This window comes from Camellia sinensis, chromosome 13 (assembly GCF_055761805.1).
Source record: "Camellia sinensis isolate YWXY chromosome 13, ASM5576180v1, whole genome shotgun sequence".
Taxonomy (NCBI): Eukaryota; Viridiplantae; Streptophyta; class Magnoliopsida; order Ericales; family Theaceae; genus Camellia; species Camellia sinensis.
In genome coordinates, this window is record NC_138973.1 from 99,976,044 (window position 1) to 99,993,811 (window position 17,768).

The window sequence follows — 17,768 nt, forward strand, 5'->3', positions numbered from 1 at the left end:
TCTTACTCTTTTGAACATTTCTCTTTTCACCCATTTTTTCATCTTCCTATCTCTTTCTCTGTCTCTCTTCTCTCTCTCTCTCTCTCTCTCTCACTCATCACTCTTCTCTATCTGTCTGTCTCTCTCTTTCTCTCTGTGTCTCTGTCTTTGTCTCTCTTCTTTTTCTCTCTCATTCGTCACTCTTCTTTGTTTGTCTGTCTGTCTCTCTGTTTCTCTTTGTGTCTTTCGTCAATCTCTCTTCTGTTTATCTCTCTCATCTCTCTTTTCTCTCTCTCTCGCTCATCTCTCCTTGTCTCTCTCTCGTTTATCTCTTTTCGTTCTTTTTTGTTCTCTCTCTCTCTCTCTGTCTATATCTTTTCACCCATTTTTTCATCTTCCTCTCTCTCTTCTCTTTCTCTCTCACACTCATCACTCTTCTCTCTCTGTCAATCTCTCTCTCTATCTTTCTGTGTCTTTCACTCATCTATCTCTTCTCTCATCTCTTTTCTCTCCTTGTGTTTTTCGCTCATCTCTCTTCTCTCTATCTCTCTCGTTCATCTTTCTTCTCTCTATGTCTCTCTCCCTCATCTCTCTTCTCTCTATCTCTCTTTCTCTCTGTCTATCTCGTTCATATCTCTTATCTCTCTGTCTTTTTTTCTGTCTCTCACTCTCTATCTCTTTATCTTTTTGTCTCTCTCTCCCTCTCTCTCCCTTCTCTTTCTCTCTCTCTCTCTCTCTCTCACCCTCCACTGTGTTCGCGTTGCTCACTCTCTCCCTTCCGTCTTCTCTATTTATTGAGCTCCCTCTCGATTTATCTATCTACTACAAGAAAATTTACTTTTAGCGACCACTTTGTCTCTCTCTCGCTCATCACTATGTCTCTGTCTCTCTCATTTATTTGTCTCTCACTCATCTCTCTATCTTTCTCTCACCACCCATCTCCTTTACCACCTTCACCACTACTGCAAACGCCATTCCACCACCACCATTACTACCACTGTCGCCACTTCACCTCTACGACTACCATTACTACTACCATTGCCACCACTCCACTACCACCATTACCACCACTACCACTACTACTACCATTACCTCTCCTTCACCCCTGCCATTCCATCTACTCTATCGCTACCACAGCTTCACCACTAATCTCCTTCGCCATCACCACCACCACCACCATCATCTCTTATCCACCACCTTCACCACTACTGCCGCTCCCTCTTCTCTACCACAAAAAATTAGTTCATGATTTTTAATAACAAAAAAAAAATGGGCCGCAGAAAAATATTTTTTATTGACCACAAAAAATTAACTTTTATTTTAGTGGAAATATTTTTCATTAAAATATTACCCCTACTTCTACCAAATAAAAAATAATAATATTTTTTTTCATTAAAATAAAAATAAAACAAATAAATTTTCAATCTTACTAACTAAAAAAAAGGAATTTTTTTTTTAAAAATTCATTAACTACAAAAAAATATATATTTTAACAAAAAATAAAAAATATTTTGACGACGGCAACCCTCGTCGCAAAAAAAAAAAAAAAAAAAATTAAACGAGATTATTTTGTTATTTAAATTTCATTTCTGATCAAAAAAAAAATCTTTTTTATTTTTAATTTTTTATTCCCGCCCCTTTTTTTTCGATTCCCTCCCCATCCCCAATCTCAAAGCTAGCGTCGTCGTCGGGGGAGGAAAGCAGCGTTGGAGCAGCAGCAGATCTTCCGATGTTGCCTGGCCTCCAAGTCCTACCCTGTCACTCCTTCTCGTTAAAATCTACGGTCTAGATTCTGCAAAGAAGAAGCAGTCGTCGCACACACCATTAAGAAAAGTCTGAAGAAGTAGGGATTTCTGGTTTTATATATATAGCCCTAAATCGCATCTCTGCGTTGTTTGGTTGGAACAGATCTCTCTCTCTCTCTCTCTCTCTCTCTCTCTCTCTCTCTCTCTCTCTCGATTCTGTGTTTTTTGGTCTCCATTTCTACAGGAAATCATGGCCAAAGGTCCTGGTCTTTACACTGAAATTGGCAAGAAAGCACGAGGTTCTCTCTCTCTCTCTCTCTCTCTCTCCCTCTCTCTCTCTGTGTATACGTGTATGAATCATGTATCTATGTTTCTTATTGAGTTATTGGTGTGTTGATTGTATATTTTGAGTGATTTAATTGTTTAATTTTTATGCTAGATCTTCTCTACAAGGACTACTAGAGCGACCACAAGTTCACTGTCACAACCTATTCTCCAACTGGAGTTGTGAGTTTTTTGCTCATTTTCCTTTCTCAGATCTTTTTACTCACTTCATGAAGCTAGTGTTTCTATCTCTTTTTATTTGATTATATTATACGTGTTTATGTATGCTGTTATTTTTAGTTTATGTTGTATAGATTTGTATTTGTATATTTGTATGTACGTATGAGCATCTGATGCTAATTGTCTCAATGAAGCCAAGTGCATTATTGAATGGGGTGGACCTTTTTCATTTTAAGTGTGATTTTGGTGCTTTTGCTTTTTTGTAATTGACTTTTTTAAAAAAGAAAAAGAAAAAGTGAGACCATGAATTTTGATGGGTTTTAAGTGGTGTCTATTAGTATCATCATCTTATATAGTTGGCATCGCGGGCGATTTTTGAAGTATTATTATGCATTGATGCTTAGCCAATATACCTTTTTACCATATGTTTCATGATCTTTAATAGTTCTCTTAAACTTGTATAATTGACAATTGACAATGGGAATTGGTAGCATCATTGCTTGCGCATTTTGTTAGTGGTTTTGGCTTATCTTATTGTCTATGTTACTGGTTTTCTTTCAGTTTGGTTCATTGATTGAATTTGGAAAGAGCTATTAGTTTACGGGTTTTCAATACATTTTAGGCATTAAATAAATTGATGACTATGCTTTTTTTACTTTTGCTAAGATGCTGAATGACAGAGGAATTGTTCAACTTAGAGCCTGTTTGGTTGGGCAACATGAATTATTTTGTTTTTAACTAAAACATTCAAAATCTGCAAGTTCATAGCTGAGTTGGTTCTAAATTTGTTTAGGTTTTGAGCATAATAAATTTTGAATCTTCCAATTCTCAATAATCTGCAAGTTCATATATGAGTAATTCAAAATTTGTCCAATTTTTGAACAAAATAGATTTGTAAAATAAGTATTAGAAGTACTATATACACAATAAATAAATAAATAAATAAATAAATAAAAAGTGAAAATCAAATAAATTTTAGAGTAGTTTTGTAATAGTTTTGCTACTAGGAAAAAGTTTTATTGATATGAGAAATAAGTTGAAGATCACCTGTGTAGGTAATCCAATGCCGACTCTAGTTTTAACATCAAGTATGATACTTTCCATCCCATTGCATTTTCAATTCCATCGTGATTCCCTTAGCATCGCCTTCAATAATTGGAACTCCTAAAAAGATCAACAATTTTCTATCAATCCCTTAAAAAAGATTAAAAATAAAAAAAATTAATGGTCCAAATAAATTTAAATTATTTCCTTCAATTCTTGTGTCTATTCTTGAAGATGATTGACTCTACCTCTGGCCATAATAATTCCATAAAGTGAAAAATAAAATATATATATTTTTGAAGATTAAAGAAATAGAAGTTGTGGAGTGAATTCTGACTTGCTAATGTGCAATAACTTTAGACCAATCCAATCTGATAGGCCATTCTTTTCTCATTTGATTTTCTCTGAAGAATGTAATTGTAAATTGAGAAGTACAATTCTTTCCAAAATCCATGAAAGCATTGGGATAAAAATTAATTAAACTCCCTTATTTAACTAGTTAAAAATTAGTTAAACTTCCTCATCAAAGATCAAATAGAAATCAAACAAACCTGTGAATTGTGCAGCCATAGTACCAAGAGTCAACTTTGAAAACTTGAGAGATGATAAGATAACTGATCTATATTGTACGAGAATTGGCTCAACAGAACTTCGAATTAGCTCTGATGCTGCCTATGCCACCATGTGTCAAAAATGAAGTAATTTAAGTAAAAATAAAATAAAATGCTTTCATTATCATCACATTGAACCCAATAACAAATAAAAGGGTAAACTACCAATATGTCATAATAGTTGTCATTATTAGCATCATCAATGATCTTCATTGATATAGGGTGTGGTTCACAACACATCAAGTTAAATCTATACCAAACATTCAAATTCTAGGAACTTTTCTACGTAAAAATAATTTATGTTAAGCCAGAATTATAACCAAAGCCATAATTGCTGTAATTTATAATTACTCACTTTATGATATATAACTTCATGTAACTATAACATATGGATTGATGTTGGCTCAAATCATTTGGAAAATACACTCCCACATTTTTTTTTATATTTTGAATTTTTTTGGAAAATAATAAATTATCACAAAAGAAGAAGAAAATTATGTGAATGTGCTTTGCTTTCTATAACGTTGAAACCATCATATTTCCTGAATGTTATGTTTGGATCATGGATTTAGCTAGGGATTTAGAAATGGAAAGGGAAAGAGAAAGGGAAAGGGAAAAAGGTGTGTTGAATGTAATTATAGTTCATCGACATTTCACCCACATTTTTCCATTTCCTTTTCAAATTTCTACTCATATCCATGATCTAAACACAGCATGAAAGTTCTATCAAGATCAGAAAATCCAATAAAAATAATCCAAATCCAGTAGTCCAATAGTTCAATAGGCCGGATAGAAAGTTTTCAAAAAAAATAATCCAATAGTCCATCCATTTAGAAGCTACATAGCTTCACCTTTGACACAGGAAACTACTACGAAATTAACCAAGTTATGATCTATCAATAATCCAATAATTCATCCAATCAAATAATTTTTTTTTTTGTATATATTTTTATTTAATTTTTTGTTGAAGTGGTCAAACGGTTGGTTGTGGTACATTTGTTTAAGTGTTTATTTATGTAATGGTTATTGAGACTTTGAACAAAGGTAGTAAACTTTCATCTCTGTTATTGTTTATGCAGTTTGTTAATGTCAAAAGATGTGCAAAATAATATTTTTCGTACATAGATTCTTTCTTTTCTCCCCACAATTATTAATTTCCTTACGTATTGTCTTCTTTACTAATCTATTTTAATGTTCTGTTTTTGTTTGTCATATGTCCTCAATTTCTCCATCTTAACGTAGAAGTAAAGCTATACCTCCTCCATCCCTTCCTCTCTAGCGGTTGCATTAGAAGGTGTGTTTTTTAATTTCTTTGCTTTTAATTAATAGCAGGGTATTGGCGGGTGTGCTATTTTATTTATTTGTGCTGTCTTTTTTTATTTATTTGTTTATTTTAATTGATAGTAGGGCACTGGCGGGTGTGATATTTTATTTATTTGTGCAGTCTTTTTTATTTATTTGTTTATTTTAATTGATAGCAGGGCACTGGCAGGTGTGCTATTTTATTTATTTGTGCTGTCTTTTTTTATTTATTTGTTTATTTTAATTGATAGCAGGGCACTGGCGGGTGTGCTATTTTATTTATTTGTGCTATCTTTTTTTTATTTATTTGTTTATTTTAATTGATAGCAGGGCACTGGCGGGTGTGCTATTTTATTTATTTGTGCTGTCTTTTTTTATTTATTTGTTTATTTTAATTGATAGCAGGGCACTGGCGGGTGTGCTATTTTATTTATTTGTGCTGCCTTTTTTTATTTATTTGTTTATTTTAATTGATAGCAAGACACTGGCGGGTGTGCTATTTTATGTATTTGTGCTGTCTTTTTTTATTTATTTGTTTATTTTAATTGATAACAGGGCATTGGTGGGTGTGCTATTGAATTTATTTGTTTATTTTAGAGGGAGATGATGTCACAAGAGAAAGATTGAATTCATTTTTGGTTGAACTCAAATTTGTTGAATGACATGTAAATGTCTGGAAATTCTGAACTGATACTTTTGCTTCCCACCCACGACAAAAATAAACATAATTTTGAGGGACTAGAGAAATGTACATGTTTGAAAAGAAAGAACTCTAGGGCAAATACATCACAAGAGAGTCTGGTTCAAGTAAATTCATTAATTTTGATAGACATTTGAAAATTCTATACTGAGATTTTTGCCTACAGCCACCCATCACAGACGAAGCATGAATCCTCTAGAGTGTTTATTTTATTTTATTTTCAAGTGATTCTACATATATAATAATTGCTTCCAAAATTGTGTTGTAAGTAGTAGAGAGAATAAGGTATGGAGGCGATGTAAAATGAGAAGACAAATTAGTTCCACACTTTTGATATAATTATATTGGTTTCCCTTGAAATTTTAATTTAGATAACAATTAAGCCCTTTTTTGTCAGTAATGAAAATATAATATTCACTTTTTTCTAACTAAAGTGTATATTTATCATTGTTTATTTTAGTGCTTACTTACAATCTATATTAGTTTCGGTCATTTTAACATTATTAAATGGGACGCCAATGTAATTATGTTAAAAATGTGAGTTAAGCATTTTTTTTTTTTAAATCTCAAAAAGAAGTGAGTATAAGTTTCTTAGAAGAAATTATTTGCAAATCATTTTCCTTCTGAGCAACCAAGTTTAACTTATATCAGACATTCAAATTATAAATATTTTTTAATTATTTTTTCTAAGTAGGTATCATAACTTTGTAAATTATCTATATAAACTATCTCATTCTCTCAAAAGCATCTTGAGAGTCATAGAAGCTTCCAACAACACACAAACACATAAAAAACAGCAACTCTTTGCCCTTTAAACTTCAAATATACCAACAAAAGCAAACGGACAGAGTTTTGGTTATATGGGAATTCAGCTTTTTTCCAAGTTGAAGAGTTGGCTCACCGACAACCACAAACTGTTGCCATGACATAGATTTCCTAACCTCCCCTTCACTTTACTCATTTCATACTTTGTACACTGACCAAATTCAAACCCTTATGTCTTAGTTTATTTTAGGGCTATGACTTTTGGTAAATTTGGTATCTCACTTTTCATGTGAGGTTTGTCTTTTGGATTGGACATAATTATTCAAATTTTTTCCAAAAGTCGCATGACTTTTATGTTTGACATTAGAATAATTAAAGTCTTTTTCAATGTGGGCAAAACTTCCCTGAAAACTCTAGGCATTCAAAACAGTGTCAGGAATATAAAATGTAAAGTGTAGACAGGGCTGTGTCCTAAATTTTTTTTGAATTTTTGAGAGAAACCCAATCCTTTATAAGAAAAATTTGATGAAAGTCCATCCTAAAAGGTGTATAAGGTATTAGATCTAAGGAAAAATCTTATTTGGTTGTAAAGATAAGTCGGAAAAGTCATTGGTGTTGAAAAAGTCGCCGGAGTGACATGTGTCACATTTCAACAAATAGATTGTTTGCTGAATTTCAATAAATAAGAAAATAGCTTTGGGCATAACGACTCAAAAGATTCAAAAATAAACCTATTGCCTGAGTACCTTATATATAATTGTGTCATTGTACATATCCAAAACTTTGCATTTGTTATAAATAAAAAAAAAATTAAAAAAAGAAAAAGATAAAAATGTGAGCGAAATGATGAGTTCTTACTATTTCCTTTATTTGATATACAAATTTTGCTTGCATATATAATTACTAAAAGATACTTACATAGATTAAGGTATGAATAAAAGTTGGACAGTGTATAACGTTATACTTGCAGGTGTGTTTTAGAGCAATCCAAATACCTAAAAATTCTCTTATGTGATTTTAGGAATTTTCATTCATTTTATAAGATAATGTTATTCTTTTCGTATTGTTTTCGATGTAGTTATCATGGATCCTTTTGGATGTACCAAATTTGAGCACAAGCTTGAAGATGACGAAGTTTGTGGGAATAAAGAAGAATTAGGTTCCCATGCAAATGACCCTATTCAAAGTTTAACCAAGAGTGATGTTCTTGAAATGCAATTCAATTCAGAAGAGGATGCCAATGATTTCTATAATCAATATGCTAAAGTTGTGGGATTTAGCATTAGGAAAGACACGCGAACAATGCAGGCAACAAAGGTTCTTAGTAGAAAATGGGTATGCTCAAGGCAAGGCCAAAGAGCAAAGCAACACTTGGCCCGTATTGATCGAAAAAGAGCTGCCAGGGCATTGACTAGAGTTGGTTGTGAAGCTCATTTCCGCATAAGGTACAATCTCGATGTAGGCAAATACATTGTCACTCACTTTAACATGGAACATAACCATCCATTGGCAACATCACCATGTGTGCCATTTCTTCGGTCGCATAGGTTTGTAAAGATCCCCGACAAAGCTCAAGTAAAGACTTTGCACGATGTTGGTGTCAAGACAAGCCAGATAATGGATTTGTTGGTGCAACAATCTGGGTCTTTCGCGAACGTGGGCTTTATTCACAAGGATTTGCACAATTATATTCAAGCCGAGCGCAAAGTAGAAATGAAGGATGGTGATGCGGAGTGTGCTTTGGCTTACTTATGTGCAAAAGCTGATGCTGACCCTTACTTCTTTTACAAGTATGACAAGGATCAAGAGAATCGGGTTGACAAATTGTTTTGGGCATATTCAAGGTCTCGCCTAGACTATGCTGCATTTGGTGACGTGTTGGTCTTCGATACAACTTATAAAACGAATGCATATAACAAACCTTTTGTTATTTTCGCCGGGGTCAATAACCATTTTGAAACCACCATATTTGCATGCAGCTTGCTTGTTGATGAGACAATTGCAACATACACATGGGTTTTGCAGAAGTTGTTAGAGGCCATGGATAACAAAAGACTGGTGTCAGTGTTGACAGATGGGGATATGGCCATGCGTGAGGCAATACAAAAAGTCTTCCCGAGTGCCAAGAATCGTCTATGTAATTGGCATATGCATAGAAATGCCAAGAGAAATGTTCGAGTTGATGGATTCGAGGGACATTTCAAGCATCTCATGGATCTTGATGCGAATGAGGTTGTATTTGAGGAAGCTTGGAGTAAGATGGTTAGAAAATATGGCCTTCAAAATAACAAGTGGGTATCAGACACCTACAACAACAAAGGCATGTGGGCTCAGTCATATTTGCGTGGTCATTTTTTTGCTGGAATGAAGAGCAGTCAGCGTTGTGAGGGTATGCATGCTTTTTTCAATGAGCGCCTCAAACGAAAACTGAAACTATTCGAATTTGTTAGATGTTTTGACATGGCCCTTTATTGGTTACGGAACAAAGAAGCGGATGCCGAGGCAAAAACTGACAACAGTGATCCTTGTCTTACCACAACACTTCAGCCTCTAGAGAAACATGCAGCAACCATCTTTACCAGACGTTTGTTCTTAATGTTTCGTAATGAAATAATTGAGGAAGCATTGTTCATTTTTGATGGAAGGAAAGAGGAGTTCGATCATCGCATAAATAAATTTTCAAAGTACACTGAATTTGGTTCCACATGGGAAGTGTCATACCATCCCGCAACTAGCATAATGAAATGTAGTTGCAAAAAGTTTGAGTTCTTTGGACTCCTTGCAGCCATATGATTTCTGTGATGAAATGTGAACACATGACTAAAATTCCCCCAGGTTGTGTGATGCATCGTTGGACAAAGCAAGCAAGAAAGGTTGGTGAACAACATTGCCAAGCCCAATTCTCTAGCACTCTCACACAGGAGACACGCTTTGGGGTTCTTTGCTCCTTTTTTATTGAAATGTGTTACTATGCCTCACAAACATCTGAAGGATTTAAAGAGGCTAGGAATGCATTTTTCACTATGACATGTCGGATGAAGCAGCTTTGCATGGCCAAGGGAACTAATGTTGATGAAGGAAAAAGTTCACTACCGCCATTTGGGGTTGGGGATCCGAAAGTAGTGAACACGAAGGGGAATACTGCGGGATCGTACATGGCTAAACCTCGAAAGCCAAGGCGATGCCAATGTTGCAGGTATACATTATATTGTGCTTTGTGTCTTAATTTTTTTATTGTGAGGTAGTCTTGGCATTTTTGTTCTCTTTAATGATTGGTGATTTACTTGACAATGTAGGGTCGTCGGCCACACGAGGAGAACTTGCCCCCAAAACGATCATAAAACGGGACAAGTGGGTAGCAATTTGTTTGAGGAATACGATGATTATGATCCAATTGGTACTCCCACCCCTTTTACACCGAAGCGTCCCAAGAATAATATGAGGCCATGTAAGATCCACCCTGTGAAGAGACGACTTTTTGTCACTAATGTGGATACGTCTCCAGTGCAGTTGAGCAAGGATGTTAATGACTTGCGTAGTTGCGATGCACAAGTTGTCCAAAATTCAGTGTTCACTGATGCGGATACGTCTCTAGGTGATTACTTTTATGGCATCTTTTCAGTTCAAATTATGTTCATTTTGTTTACATTTGCTTTGCAAATTTTTTGTGTGGCTGCTTAATTCTAATTTCTTGATATGCCAAGATAGATTTTAGCTAGAACATTTAGATGTCATAACTGATTATGATGTTTACAACTTGATTATGGAAATAAATAATTTACGAACAGAAAATGACAAAAGAGTGTGTAATGACCAATATATCAAAATTCAATTTGTTATGATTTGAATCATAGATTTCAAGTGAACAAACCTTAACGACAATATAATTTGTTTCTGCAGGTGTTGCTGTAGGTAATAGTTGATATGATCGAGCGGGTGATATTGGAAGCTAAACTAAGATTTTTTTTAAAATTTTTTTTTTGAGGAATTAAATCTGTTAGTATTTTGTATAAATACTCTTAAATGATGGTTGATGGATATTTGTTTTGCTTTATGGAAGTTCATATTTTGTATGCACACTTCTTTTTTTCCTTGAAGAAAGAATTTTGTAAGGAATTATCATTCACCAAACGAGGTTGTAAGAAATCCTACACTGCCTTGCAATAGTAACTTGCTTTTCAATATTGTTGATCTTCCGTCTAGGTTCATCAAAAGACACTTCAAGATGTATATATGTTTGCGAAGTATCTGAATTTACTCTTGACTGGGAATTTGTTAAATGTGTTTTTGTTATCCATATTTTATCTCTTTTACGTTTATTTTAGGTATGGGATACATATAATTATTTTGTGAAGTGATTGAGATAATATAGCCACGGAAAATTAGAGAAGCCTGAATTGTGATATCTTTTTTGGTTCTTGAATTTGTTAAGGAAAGGAAAAAGTTAATTTAAAAAAAAAAATGAGAAGCAAAAATTTCTTACTGGGGTTTGGTTGGGCTGGGTTTAGGGTTGCTAACGAATTGAAATTTGTTATTAATATAAGTATTATTATATATTTTAATAATAATTTTGTATTTTTTTAATTTTAATAAGAAAATTAATTTAAATTTAATTCATTTTTAAGTTCGAGTTTGAACTTGGCTTGTTTATGTAATTGAGTGAGCTCGAGTTCAACAAATATTTGACGAGCTGAGCTTGAGTTCGATTTTTGAATGAAGCTCGACTAAAACTTGCCCAAGCTCGAGTTTGACTAATTCTTAATAAACGAGCTTAAACATTGAAAATTTTGATTCGGTTCGTTTGCAACCAAGTTGGGTTTCAAGGAAGAATGCATAGGAATTTTTCAAAACATTATTTTTCTTGCATGGTTCCTAGAGAAAAATGAATAGACACAAGCTAAAACACTTTGGTATTGTTTTATTTTAATGTTTTGTATTCTCGAAAATAGAAAAAACGAAAACGGACAACATTTTTTTTTTTTTTTGAAGTATACTTTTTATAAGAAACTTTAATGTTGTTATTTGAATTTTTCAAAACTGTTTTTGCATAATAGTAAAAATGATTAGTTTTATTTTTGAAATCATGAAAAATAAACGCCGCCCAATGTCCTACCCTAACGGTACTATGACGTCACTATGATATTTAGCAATGCTTTTGAAACGCCGTCATAGATATTTATACATTTTAAAAATCTAACCGTTGGGGCTGGGATATAGGGACGTTTAAAATACGCTACCATAGCCTTCTCTTTTCTTTTTAATTGTGCTAAGCTTGACATTTAAATATAGCGATAGATATTTATACCTGTCATAAACGATTATTAAGAACTAATAATTGATGTATATTAAGTTAATAAATAAACTAAAGCTTGAAAGAAAAATTCATGTTCAAATTAAAAAAAAAAAAACAATGCATTGCATACCCAAGAATAGAAACAATTCATGTTCAAATTTTAAATACATCAATTAAAATCAAAGTCGTCTTTGTTCGCTCCCACAACCTTATCCACTATCTTTCCTTCTTTCAGGATCACAAAAGTCGTATAGCCTCTACTTCCATTTCAATTCACCCCTAGCTCTGAGTTCTGCACAAGGTAGCACACTTGAGAATATAATTTTATAACAAAGGTTGAGTTATAAACTCAAAGTTCACGAGTTTAAGAAATGCGATAACGTCATTGATTGTACGAACTTATGAAAAATAAAAAAGAATAGAGCATCACCAACTTTATATTGCGCGATATCACCAACAATAGGAGCTGAATTATGCTTGTATATCACAAGATCAAGTAACAAGCGAGCCCTATGCAAATAGTCAAACTACATGCCAAAAGTAGTGAGTACGTAAAAACATCACACATTATAAAATTAGTCTTCATAAAACATAAGATACTGATAAGTGGACAGTTGGGTATAAATGTAAGTACCTTGATTACACCCGAAGGCAAAGGTTTCCCTTGCATATATTTGATGACGAAAAGACCACAATCATAGCTATAGGAATGAGTGTAGTTGTAACAATAGAGTCAACGAACTTAGAGATTATAACATTAATGCTTATTTAAAAATCAAGAACGATAATGTAGTGTATTACTTGTTGTCTTGGCGTGGCATGTCTTCCAACCATTGAAATGCAAACAAACTAACATATAGCGACCCCGCTCTTTTTCCATTTGATTGTTGTATAATTGTTGTTGTCGTCCTTTATTATCTCATTTGGAGTTATAGGATGTGTTGGGCAGGTTTGTTTCAGGTTGGTTGGGTTCGTAAACCAAGTGTTGCTGACCACTTTTTGAGTTGGTCGCTCGAGCCAGGGATTTGTCGCTCGAGCGAGGGTTGTATTTTGTGTCTTCTGGCTCGATCCAGCTTTGCTTCGCTCGAGCGAGCGACTACATCTGGTTTAGACCTGAGGGTAGTGCTTATTCGCTCGAGCGAGATCTTCTTCGCTCGAGCGAGCGAGGTGTATGTTTTCGAGTTCCTAGCTCGAGCGAGCATTCTGTCGCTCGAGCGTGCTCCAGGGTTGCAGACCTGAAGCACTGCATTCTTGGCTTGAGCGAGATTTTCTTCGCTCGAGCGAGGATTTCTTGTTTTTGGTCGCTCGAGCGACCAAGTCTTCGCTCGAGCGAGCCTGTCCAGTTTATATACACAGCAGCGGGTTTTGATCAGTCTTTTTCACCTCCTTTTTGATTCCAAACCCTAGGTCCGACTTCTCTCTCCCTCTACTCACCTTCTCTCTTAGGTTTGATCTACTTAAAGTGTGTTTCTACCTTAGATCCTTTATTTAAAAGATAGAGTGAGTCGAGGGCTTCCATTTAATCTGAATATTTGGTGATTTGGAGCACATTGGAATTTGGGTATTCATCTCTGTCTTCTCCATTGGGGTTATCTTCTTTGAGGTAGGGATTTCCTACTCCATTTTATAAGTTTTGTTCTAAGTTTTGGTATTTTGATAAGTTGGGGTTACTTTGATAATTTTGGAAAAACCCTAGTTGTTTAAATTAATTAATTTGAATAATTAATTTATGGGAATTGGGGAATTTGGTTAAATTCATGAAATTGGGAAATTTATTGCTTAAATGGTGTAGTTGGATAATGTAAATCACTCGCCCATTGAATTGTTGATATATTTATTTCCAGTCCAGAAATAACTGTTTTGGGCTATCGGTGGAGGATAGTCGTGATTGTTGTAGACATTGCATGTGGATTAGGAATAACTGAAACTAATCACATTGGTTAAGTCATTAATTTTGATTATTGCATTGATACAGAAAATACGTGTATTGATTGAGCATTGCATTTGCATACATTGTTTTGTGTGGGAGGAGATAGGGGATGTACTCCACGGTTTAGGGGAAGATAGGGGATGGACCTCTAAACCGGATTTTGTTTGGGAGGAGATAGGGGATGGACTCCATTAGCATCACTTTTATGTGTGTTTATTTATATAGAAGTGTTTTTATTGATACAGCACTAAAATGTGTATCAATCTGGAAGTATGCAGTGTTTTGATTTGAGCTTGAGTCTCATTTGTTTGTTGATATTGGAAGGATGTGATTATTATTATATATAATTCACTGTTGTAAGTTTGGCCAGGTTCTGAGCCATGTTGATAAAGTTGGAAAGTAAAACGTGTCTTAGACAATAGTGTCATGAGACTGTAAAATGGAGTAATTGATTATCTTGGTTAACCATCTGTTGAATGCTATTGCTTTATTCATTGCTTATATGTGGTTTAGTATATTTCTACTGGGCTGTGGCTCACCCTTTATGGGAACATCATTTTCAGGTTCAGGTGATAAGCTACCTCCAAGGACTTAGCTTGGAAGGACTTGGACTTTGAAGACTATTTCTAGTTATTTGTTTTTTTTCATTGTTAGTACATGTAAACACTCAAGCCTAGGGCTTTATTTATATTTGAGTTAGAACTCATACTTTTGTGTCCAAGTGTTGGCTTGGAAAGATGTAAGCCGTTAGGGCATTTAATTTGATGTTACATGTAATGTTTTTGTTTAGTAAGACTCTGATGAATATTATAATGAATTATTGAAGTGTTTTCTTAAAATAATGCATGTCATTGATATATATAATGGGTTTATTTTTTGGGCGTTACAACTTGGTATCAGAGCATACCGGGTTTGAATAATTTGGGTACGTGGGAAGTGATTAGTATCACATTGGGTTCGTCTCGTTTGATAGAGACTTAGTGTAACGTTATGTGCTTATGTGATAACATGTTTATCTGATTATGTGGGTATGGAATGTAGTTTCTGGAATGATGATTGGACCCTCGAGTTTCTACTAGTCTTGTTGGAAAGGCACTTGATCACTGCTGCTTCCAACCGGAACTATAGTAACGCATTGGGACTATCATTATCCGGGAATGAAATTCGTAGGAGCTTATGTGATTATGTGCTTACGTGGAATGAATTATTGTTGTCCAATGCATTAGGACGTGAGTGTTTAGCTTCAGCACATTTATTAATGTGCTAATGTCTTTGTTTCCTTTATTAGGATGTCAGGACGAGGACGAGGACGCGGTAGGCGTGGTAGGCCGAGTAGGTAGGAGGTGCCTGTGCCAGAGGAGATTCCGGCAGTTCAGGAGGGAATTGGCCAGGCCAATGTGGCCGAGCCAGTAGGCCAGCAGGCTATGGGCGCTCTAGCCCGAGAGATAGCAGGGGCATTCAGGGAGTCAGTAGGCATTCTCAGAGCTGAGAATCAAGCTCAGGTTGTTGTTGCGGATGCAGGACCTTCCTTTCTGAAGAGGGAGTTCTTCCGGTCTAATCCGGATGAATTTGTGGGTGATCCTAAAGAGCCGCTTAAGGCAGATGAATGGCTCGAACAGACAACGAAGACGTTTGAGATGCTTGGCATCGAAGACGAGGGGTTGAAAGTGACCTTGGCATCTTTCCAGTTGAAGGGGGATGCGGGTCAGTGGTGGAAATTTACTAAGGGTCGTATAGGAGGTACATGGGAGGCTTTTGTAAATGCTTTCCAGGAGAAGTTCTTATCTCCAGTAGTTAGGGAGAAGCTGAGAGACCAGTTCTGCCAGCTTAAGCAGTCGAGTTCTTCAGTGGCCGAGTTTGAGGCTGCGTTTACTAGCTTGTCCAGGTTTGCACCTGAGTTGGTGGCGTCTGAGGAACGCCGTTGTATCGAGTTTGAGAAGAAGTTGAGGTGTGGCCTCAAGCTGAGAGTTGGGGGAACTATGATTCGGGATTATGGGCGTATGGTTGATGTTGCAGCCCATATGGAGATCATGATGCAGGAGGAGGAGGAAGGGCAAAAGGGCTTCAAGAGGAGTCAGGATGGTCAGAGTGATGGTAAGAGACAGAAGGGTTTTAATCCTCAGCAGTCTCAGAGTAGCTTTTCTAGATCGACTTTTCCTGTGCCGAGTGCTAGTTTGGGAAAAGGCAGTCAGGAAGACATTACCTGTTTCAAGTATGGCCAGCTGGGCCACAAGTCTCCAGTTTGTCCTCAGAGGGGAGGAGTGCTGAGAGCAGCATCATCTTCGGCTCGATCTCAGAGCCAGAGTCAGGGTAGAGGCCAGCCACTCTCGTGTTATCAGTGTGGTCAGCCAGGGCATATGAAGAGGTATTGCCCACAGTTGGGTGGCACACCTGGTTTGAGGCCGATTCAGGGTCAGCAGCCAGCTCAGTCGGGTCAGGCCTCGAGGGCCAATCAGGGGGCTTCATCGTGCCAGTCGGTGCGGCAATCTTATGCTACTAGGGGTGAGCAGGTTGATCAGAGGTCGTCTGGGCGCGTGTACGCTGTTACCGCACAGGATCTTGTGCCGGCACCATCAGTTGTGAGAGGTACCTTCTTGTTTTGCAACTCGGTTGCTAATGTTTTGATTGATACGGGTGCATCCCATTCCTTTGTGTCTGCTGCATTTGCATCTGTTTTGGAGTTGGAGTTAGCACAGTTAGCATCTCCTATTTGTGTAGTGTCACCTCTTGGGGGTGAATTGATTTTGAAACAAGGTGTTAGGGGTTGTGATATAGAGGTTGATTACCATAGAATCCCATTTTCATTTGTAGTTATGCCTATGAGGGGTTTTGATGTTATTTTGGGTATGGACTGGTTATCGTCATACTGGGCAGTTATTGATTGTTACCGCCAGAGGGTCACTTGTTGTACCGTGAGCGGAGAGTATTTTCATTTTCTGGGGGACCGGGTTGGTAATGTGTTGCCACCGGGGTATATTCCGCGAGGACGGAGTGAGCTTAGTGGTCTACTTGCCAACCTTTCGATTAGTGAAGATGATGAGACTCAGATTGTGTTGCCAAGGGTGGTTTGTGAGTACTCGGACGTCTTTCCCGAGGATCTTGTTGGTTTGCCACCGCATCGGGAGATTGAGTTCTCTATTGACCTAGTGCCCGGCACGGCGCCGATTTCTATGGCACCTTATCGTTTTGCCCCAGCCGAGTTAGTTGAGTTGAAGATTCAGCTCCAGGAGTTGCTGGGCAAGGGTTTTATACGTCCTAGTGTTTCGCCGTGGGGAGCACCTGCCCTCTTTGTCAAAAAGAAAGGTGGTGCTTTGAGACTTTGTATAGATTACCGGAAATTGAATCAGGCTACGGTTAAGAATAAGTACCCTATGCCTCGTATAGATGATCTGTTCGATCAGTTGAAAGGTTCCCGTTGTTTCTCGAAGATAGACTTGAGATCGGGTTATCATCAGTTAAGAGTCCGGGAGGAGGATATTCCAAAGACGGCATTCCGTACACGGTATGGCCACTATGAGTTTCTGGTGATGCCATTTGGGCTCACCAATGCACCGGCAGTTTTTATGGATTTGATGAACCGGATATTCTGGGAATTTTTAGATCGTTTTGTAGTTGTCTTCGTGGACGACATCCTTATCTATTCACCTTCTGAGGAGAAGCACAAGGAACACTTGAGAGTGGTGCTTGAGTTACTTAGAGCCCATAAGCTTTATGCTAAGTTTGGGAAGTGTGAGTTCTGGCTAGAAGAGGTCAAGTTCTTAGGCCATGTAGTATCTGGGGAAGGAGTGTCTGTTGATACATCCAAGACTAAGGCAGTCCAAGATTGGGCACAGCCTAAGAGTGTGTTTGAGATCCGCAGTTTTCTGGGGTTAGCTGGGTATTACCGTCGGTTTGT

General features: G+C 36.5%; 1 protein-coding gene across 1 annotated transcript; it reads left to right on the forward strand.

Moving 5' to 3' along the window:
* The first annotated feature begins 7,733 nt into the window (after positions 1-7,733).
* LOC145805591 (protein FAR1-RELATED SEQUENCE 5-like) lies at positions 7,734-9,443 on the forward strand. The gene has a single exon (XM_082900755.1). The coding sequence runs from the start codon at positions 7,734-7,736 to the stop codon at positions 9,441-9,443; it is 1,710 nt and encodes a 569-aa protein (XP_082756881.1).
* Positions 9,444-17,768: the final 8,325 nt, after the last annotated feature.

Bases quoted from the DNA above. Each gene is read 5' to 3' on its own strand.
- LOC145805591 (XM_082900755.1), top strand. From the start codon at position 7,734: ATGGATCCTTTTGGATGTACCAAATTTGAGCACAAGCTTGAAGATGAC.